This window comes from Neophocaena asiaeorientalis, unplaced genomic scaffold (assembly GCF_003031525.2).
Source record: "Neophocaena asiaeorientalis asiaeorientalis breed wild unplaced genomic scaffold, Neophocaena_asiaeorientalis_V1.1 scaffold294, whole genome shotgun sequence".
In the NCBI taxonomy this organism is placed as follows: domain Eukaryota; kingdom Metazoa; phylum Chordata; class Mammalia; order Artiodactyla; family Phocoenidae; genus Neophocaena; species Neophocaena asiaeorientalis.
The window spans coordinates 1,268,901-1,277,131 of NW_020173945.1; the positions used below are offsets into that span (position 1 = coordinate 1,268,901).

Genomic DNA, 8,231 nt, shown 5'->3' on the forward strand with positions numbered 1-8,231 from the left:
ATCACCATCACCACCGTCAGTTGACTTTCCCACCACGTTCACCGAATTCTGTTGAAATGATCCATTGCGCTGCCCACAGACAGCTCAACGGCAAGAGCTTTCGCTTTACCTTTGTATCGTTAGCCCCTGGCACAAAATCGGTGCTAAATAAATATTTCTGGAGCTAACCTGCTACCTCCCAGACAAAATCACGATGCCCGACCCCGATGTACTAAAGTCATACCGTGCCCGTTTCTGCCTTTCTTCTTCTCTCTTCCAGTTATCCTCAACTTCCCCTTCTTCCTGTCTGTCCTTTAGGGTTGTGGCCCTGAGCATCGCTTAAAATGTTCTTTTAAACAAAAGACTAGCAAGGGAACCATGAGGTTTTATTAGTAAGGGCAGCGGACCTATTGGGCGTTGCTGTTAATAATCACGCCGTTTGTTTTTCGTAGTCTGGTAATGGGCATTGTTTTCTTTGTAACCCAGCTAGTCATGGCTGAAGTGGGAAACTGGGAGCTCAAGTCATGCAGTTTGGGCTGGGATTTTGAAACGAGGGGCAGAGAGCTGAATTTTAAAAGATGGCGATGATGACATGTTGATCTAGGAGGAGCTGTTATTCCTCAAAGAACACTGCAGCTGGGGGAGGAAGGCTGAGGAGGGGCTGGTTAGCTTGGGGGGGTCGGAGGGGGGGAGAGAGACCCCCTGACTCCACTCCCGAGGGGCAGGCTGTGGCCCAGGCAGCATTTGCTCCCCACACGTGCCGATGGTAAAAACGGCTTCAAGGTGGGGATCTATTCCAGCCAGAGTATCTGCTACAGAATCTTCCTCCCTAATGAATGTTTTTCCTGCATAAGACCCGAGGCAGAGGGTAGGAAATGTATTATTCAGTGAACTGAACCTCCTGACACCCAGGCATATTTTTCTTGTATGAAAATCAAGGTACCTGGGAATCTGGCAACACTCTCCAGAATTCATTAAGATGGAATTCGATACGGATTTTCCTGCATTTGACTGGCTGGAAGCCCCAGCCTTGTGTACACCCCAGGTGTCTGTGTGGCCCTTGTCTGACAGAGGGCCGGTCTTGGAAGGGAGCTCACGCCGCGGTCCACTTCCACGGGGGGCCCAACAGGAAGGGGCGCCGTCTCCCGTCAGACAAGCCTCATCCTTGAGTGAAACATCTATTACTGCTCCTCTCCTAAGGACAGTGCTTGCAATTTTGAGTAAAACCAGTTTTCTTCTCTGGTCTGGTAAGAAGACTTAAAGTGATCATTTGCACTGATACGTTTTCTCAGGTTATGTACACAGCCTGCCTAATAGCTTTGGTTTTTAATTCAAAAAATATTACTGTAAGGGAATTATTCTGGAGGAACATAATAGGGATATAACTTTTGAGGAATTCTAACAAGATTTTAGTAGCTGGCCAGCTTTCTTTGATTTTCATTTGGTTTTGATTTTGACGTGACATTTTCATTAGATGTGTCAAGGAAACTGGAGCCTGTGACTGGAAAACAAAGTGGGAGGGGAAATCTTATATTATCCCCTGTTCCCCAGCTGACCCATCTGCCTTCTGCTACCTCCCCTCGAAGCCATTATCTTTGACTTGGCTGTTTTTAGTCACTGCCCCCCTTCAGGGTTAAGTGTGATTTTATAGCAGAAGGGCACAGCCCAGGGGGATTCTAACTTAGCCTTTGGACAACACCTTGTCCCAGTAACATGGATATGGCGTCTCTGTTGTAAGCTTACAGGATGAGCATTCATTCCACGGGTGTCTATTGGGCACCTGCTATGTGACACAGGCCCTGTTCCAAGGGCACCACTGCGAGCAAAACATAGCCGAACAGAGCTTACAGCCTAGTGGGTCAATGGAGCCCTCCCCGACAAAACCAACACAGATATGCATGGTACATTTTATATTGGTTAACGATCAATGCTATGGAGAAAAATTAAATTAGGAGGGGGCCGGAGACGTCTATTTAAACATAACATTTTGTGAGTCTTTACCTCGTACAAAGCATCACAGTGCTGATCACGTCATCACCATCATCTTGCTTAATCCTCGCCAGAGCCCGTCGAGGGAAGGTGGTTCGTCCATCGTGAAGAATGTCAGGCTCCGGAGATCACACCGCTGCTAAGGGTGTAGATTCAAATCCCAGGTCTGGTGATCCCAGTACCAGCTTCTCCCCGACATCCCAGACAGGGTGGTAGGTGACAGCCTTCGAGGCCCAGGTTGACACCCTGCTAATAAGCACATCTCTGTACTTTAGTTAGTGTAAATAAATAGCAGCTTCCTACTTTATTGCCTGAGACTTTGCTGAGGACGTACAATTTAATTTTCATTATTTCCTTTTATTTATTTTTAAAGTTTTTTTTTTTTAATGTGGACCTTTTTTATTTTTTTAAGTGTTTATTGAATTTGTTACAATATTGCTTCTGTTTTATGTTTTGGGTTTTGTGTGTGTGTGTGGGATCTTCGCTCCCCCACCAGGGATCAAACGCACAACCCCTGCATGAGAAGGCGAAGTCTTAACCACTGGACCACCAGGGAAGTCCCCTCACTATTTCCTTTTAAAGGAAAAGGAAACTGGCAAATGATTTTTGGGGTGGGGGAGGAGGGCCAATTTGGTAGAATAGGATGTCTGTTGACTTAATCCTGTATTAGACAAGATGTAGGTGTAGTTCCACTAAAAATGTAGTCCTTTCTTTGCTTGTTTACATAAGCAGCTAAAAAAAGTTTACTTTCATTTGGTTGTTACAGGAAGGCAGCAAACTCCGTAAAACAAGGGACAGTTGGGATGGGGGGGTTGGAGAGAATTATATGGGCTTATTTCCATCAGAAAGAAGTTTCTTCATCCTCTGAGTATATGTACTTTGTTATGTATGGGAGGGAGAGAAAACCCTTAGGTTTCTAGTTATCTGTTATTTTTCAAAACACACCGTACTTGTTTAGATGACTTTTTTTTTTTTTTGCTGTTCCAATTGCTGTCTACCTTGGTAACACGCAGTTGAACGCCAAGAACCATAAATTAGCTTGAGTCGCTGTTTAACGTGTTGGCATTTTTCAGATTGCTTAAAGAGTTGCTCAAAAAGAATGTGAATTACAACCAGACCCAAACCTTTGATTTTCAAGGGGTAACAGAGAGCATTTCCATGTTGTTCTGAATGATCGTTTAAAAGAGGTTGAAAGAGGGCTTCCCTGGTGGCGCAGCGGTTGAGAGTCCGCCTGCCGATGCAGGGGACACGGGTTCGCGCCCCGGTCCGGGAAGATCCCACGTGCCGTGGAGCGGCTGCGCCCGTGAGCCATGGCCGCTGAGCCTGTGCTCCGCAACGGGAGAGGCCACAGCAGTGAGAGGCCTGCGTACAGAAAAAAAAAAAAAAAAAGACGTTGCAAGAGACTAACCTCAAAAATCTTATTTCATATAAACAGTTTGATGAAGAATGGGTTCAACTTGGAAACTAGGAAACGGGCCTGATAGTCAAGGGAACCTTCCCCTTGGCTTATGTATTTTATGCTGAAGGCAGGACGTGGAATCAGCTCTTAGGCACCGAGAATTCTGTTGCAGGTCTTTTCCAGTCCCTGGTTACATGCAGTGGGTCACTTAACGCAGCATCACTGTGTTTTCTAAGTAAATCACATTGAGCTTCTCTTTTGACCTAGCAGCAGTCCTGGTAAGTTAGCAACAGTAAAGAAAAGTTGGGTCAAAATGAGATGTTTAAAACCTGGGACATATTGATAATTCCATTATGCTGATTCATGTTTCTGTGGATGGTGGAGAGACCCTCTGTGGCCTTTCCACCTGACTCAGACCGTGCGTTGGGATGTGATAAAATCCGGGGAGACAACGCTCGATTTAGGCTGTCGGTCGGGTGAATCGCCCACCAGATTTTACTTTGGTTTGTTTCTGTCGTTTACTTGCCGGACACGTTGTCTCCCTGTTGGGGGTGATGGTTTTCCAGACCTCTCTTCTCCCTGGTTTTGACGATGCTCTGCCTCGCCCTGAGGGCCCGCCCTCACCTCCTGTTCTTTGTGTTTTACGCAGTGCCTTCTCCCAGTGCCTTGCTAGTAGACAATCCCACGCCCTTTGGAAATGCAAAGGAAGTGATCGCAATCAAGGACTACTGCCCAACCAACTTCACCACCCTCAAGTTCTCCAAGGGCGACCACCTCTACGTCCTGGATACGTCAGGCGGGGAGTGGTGGTACGCACACAACACCACGGAGATGGGCTACATCCCTTCCTCTTACGTGCAGCCCTTAAACTACCGGAACTCCACCTTAAGTGACAGTGGGATGATCGACAATCTTCCAGACAGCCCGGACGAAGTAGCCAAGGAGTTAGATTTGCTCGGAGGATGGACAGATGACAGGAGGGAGTCGAGCAAAACCTACAGTAATAATCCTTTCTGGAACGGTGTCCAAACAAACCCGTTTCTCAATGGGAATGTGCCAGCACTGCCCAGCGCGGACCTACCGACTCCCCAAAGCACCGTGGACTTGCTCCTCTTTGATACGGGCACATCTTCGTTCACCGAGTCCAGCTCAGCGACGACCAACATCTTCGACGAGCTGCCGGCCACCAGCCGCCTTCACGCGGAGCCGACAGTCAGGCGGGACAACCCTTTCTTCCGGAGCAAGCGTTCCTACAGCCTCTCGGAACTCTCCGTCCTCCAAGCTAAGTCCGACACTCCCGCATCCTCGGGGTTTTTCACGGGCTTGAAATCGCCGGCCCCCGAGCAGTTCCAGAGCCGGGAGGACTTCCGGGCTGCCTGGCTGAGCCACCGGAAGCTGGCCCGGTCTTGCCACGACCTGGACTTGCTGGGCCAAAGTCCCGGCTGGGGCCAGACCCAAGCGGTGGAGACGAACATCGTGTGCAAGCTGGAGAGTTCGGGGGGCGCCGTGCAGCTTCCCGACACCAGCATCAGCATCCACGTGCCCGAAGGCCACGTGGCTCCAGGGGAGACGCAGCAGATCTCCATGAAGGCTCTGCTGGACCCCCCGCTGGAGCTCAACAGCGACAGGTGCAGCTGCGTCAGCCCGGTGCTGGAGGTGAAGCTGAGCACCCTGGAGGTGAAAACCCACATCATCTTGGAGATGAAGGTTTCAGCTGAGGTGAAAAGTGACATTTTCAGCAAAAGCACAGTGGGCCTCCAGTGCCTGAGGAGCGACTCAAAGGAGGGGCCCTATGTCCCCATCCCACACACCTACAGCTATGGGGACACGGTCCAGGCCCAGCTGGACAACCTGGAGCCCTGTATGTACCTGGCCATCGTTGCCCACGGCCCGAACATCCTCTACCCTTCCACGGTCTGGGACTTCATCAATAAGAAAGTCACCGTGGGTCTCTATGGCCCCAAACACATCCACCCGTCCTTCAAGACGGTGGTGACCATTTTCGGGCATGACTGTGCCCCCAAGACCCTACTGGTCAGCGAGGTCACCCGCCAGGCCCCGAGCCCGGCCCCAGTGGCACTGCAGCTCTGGGGCAAGCACCAGTTCGTCTTGTCCAGGCCCCAGGACCTCCGAGTCTGCATGTTTTCCAACATGACCAACTACGAGGTCAAAGCCAGCGAGCAGGCCAAGGCCGTGAGAGGCTTCCAGGTGAAGCTGGGCAAGGTGAGCCGTCTCATCTTCTCCATCAGCTGCTCCAACGCCAGCGAGCTCTCCGACTTCACCTTGCGGGTCCAGGTGAAAGACGACCAGGAGGCCATCCTGACCCAGTTCTGCGTCCAGACCCCACAGCCACCCCCGAAAAGTGCCGTCAAGCCATCCGGGCAGAGACGGTTCCTCAAGAAGAACGAGGTCGGGAAGATCATCCTGTCCCCATTTGCTGCCACCACCAAGTACCCGACTTTCCAGGACCGCCCTGTGTCCAGCCTCAAGTTCGGCAAGTTACTCAAGACGGTGGTGCGGCAGAGCAAGAACCACTACCTGCTGGAGTACAAGAAGGGGGACGCCATCGCCCTGCTCAGCGAGGAGAAGATCCGGCTGAAGGGGCAGCTGTGGACCAAGGAGTGGTACATCGGCTACCACCAGGGCAGGGTCGGCCTCGTGCACGCCAAGAACGTGCTGGTGGTGGGCAAGGCGCGGCCCAGCCTCCTCTCCGGGCCCGAGCTGAGCACGTCGCTGCTGCTGGAACAGATCCTGCGCCCATGCAAGTTCCTCACCTACATCTACGCCTCCGTCCGCACACTGCTCATGGAGAACATCAGCAGCTGGCGCTCCTTCGCCGACGCCCTGGGCTACGGGAACCTGCCGCTCACCTTCTTCTGCAGGGCCGAGCTGGACAGCGAGCCCGAGCGGGTGGCATCGGTCCTGGAGAAGCTGAAGGAGGACTGCAACAGCACGGAGAACAAAGACCGGAAGTCCTTCCAGAAGGAGCTCATGATGGTGAGTGCCCGGTGGGGCTTGGATTCCTAGAGGATGGGGCTCGGTCCAGCCTCAGCCTTGCCCTTGCGCGTGTGGGAACGGGTGTGGTGTCGGGAGTCAGTGGACCGGGGTCTGGGCCCCCGTTCTGCTCCCTGAAACTCACACACGCCTGGGGATAGGCATTGACGTGGGACCGGTAGGGGCCCCCAGACAACTCGGAGCCACTGCGGTGGGGGTCGTCCAGGTCTCCTCCTGCTGAATTTGTGAGCTCCTCTGGAGGTCCGGAATGCACCTCCGCCTGCCCGGTCGGGGACGCAAGGGGGGACCCTGTGCGCCACCCGCCCCTGTTTAGATCTCTTGGGACAAGATCCATCCTTTCATCAGATTCCCAGCGGGATCTGTGACTCACCCCAAAGTCTGACTTTATCTTGCTGTGAATTTTTCTCTCCAGGCCTTACTTGAATGAAGGTTCTCCCCTCTCTCTGTGTCATTTCCTCTTTCTCCTTCTTGCGTGTGTTTGAGTTGGGGTGAGGACGGCCTCTGTTTTGCCAGCACAACTGGGAACTAAGAAGTAAAGAGGGGGGAGTCCCACTGCTGGGCACAGCCGGCCCGCAAGCCAAATGGGAAGCTTTCTGGACCCGATCACGGCCTCCAACAGGCTTGGGCTCTGCGCCGGTCATGACGCCCTCAGGTAGTCCACTCTTAACTGTTCACCACAGTTCGGCTGTGGTGGCCTTGGAGGAGTTGTACCTGGGAGAAGCCTAATGTCCTCTGGGCATCCCTAGTCAGATGTGTGCCGGACATTCTCTGTCGACTTCTTTCTGTGACAGAAGCCGACTCGGGTCTCTCCCTGGTCCTCGTGATGTGGACACGCCCCTAGTTTTTGTTCCCACGGGAAACCCCCAGGCCTCGGTCACAGGCTCTTCTCTCGTGTTCCTCCGACCCCACACAGTCCTTTTCGCCTCCTTATCTCTGTGAGGTGTGACTCCCAGCGCCCCTGAACTTCTGCCGCTTCAACTCCCCTCCTTCCCCCCCAGCACTTGCCATCCTGAGCGAATTGTCGGAACGGATGGGCCAGGCGTGTCTGCATGAGGGTGCACGCGTGGACGGAGGTGTACAGCCGAGGGTCATCACTGCATGCACGTCCTGGGCTGCCCCGTGGGGCTGGGGGGACAGAAGGGAATACGGTCCACAGTGGCATGGCCCCTGCTGCAGAGAGTATGCATTGCAGTCCGGCAAGGGATCGGGGCATGAAGAAAGACCCCTTATCGGTGGCCCCGAGATACTAGAAAGTGCCGGATGCGTGGAGCAAGGTGAGGACCTGACATTGCCTGGAGGAGGGAGACGGGAACTGGAGGTGGCATCCAGGGGGTCGCTGGGGGCATCCGTCGCTGATGGGTCGCCGATGGCAGCTTCAGTTGGGGGAGGTGGGGAGGAAGCCGGTTGTCATGGCAACGGGGAGGGGTGAGGCAGGGGTGGGGATGGGCAGCAGAGGAAGCTCCCCCTGCGCTGGATGGGGCTCCTGCACAGCTGGGACCCAGGACCCTCCCTTCAGGGGCTCGCCTCGCCGGCCCACCTGTGAGATAGATTCCCGGAGCTTGCTTCCAGCCCGAGCTGCCCGGTGCCCTCGTGATGGACCTCGCACAGCGGGCCGGGGTGAGCGTCCAGCCGGGATCCTCTGTGGACGGTGGAATGGTGTGCATTCATGGAACATAAAGGGTATCGACCGCTCCTTAGTCACAGCTAGAAGATGCTCACCTGGAACCGGCAGAGGTTCAGGATGCATCAACCTGGGCGGCACAGAGGCGGCTCTCACGTCCATTTCCTGCTCATTTCTTTTCGTCTTGTTTTATTCAACCTGGAGAAATTTCTCTGAAAGCAGGTTTTT

At 53.4% G+C, this 8,231-nt stretch overlaps 1 protein-coding gene across 4 annotated transcripts in view; it reads left to right on the forward strand.

The window, feature by feature from the left end:
- The window catches only part of SH3BP4 (SH3 domain binding protein 4), a 43,994-nt gene that overhangs the window by 24,884 nt on the left and 10,879 nt on the right, over positions 1 to 8,231 (forward strand). For all 4 annotated transcript variants that reach the window (XM_024752807.1, XM_024752808.1, XM_024752805.1 and 1 more), the window contains exon 3: positions 4,017 to 6,364. In XM_024752807.1, coding sequence (XP_024608575.1) covers positions 4,017 to 6,364 — 2,348 coding nt within the window. The remainder of the gene's footprint in view (positions 1 to 4,016; positions 6,365 to 8,231) is intronic.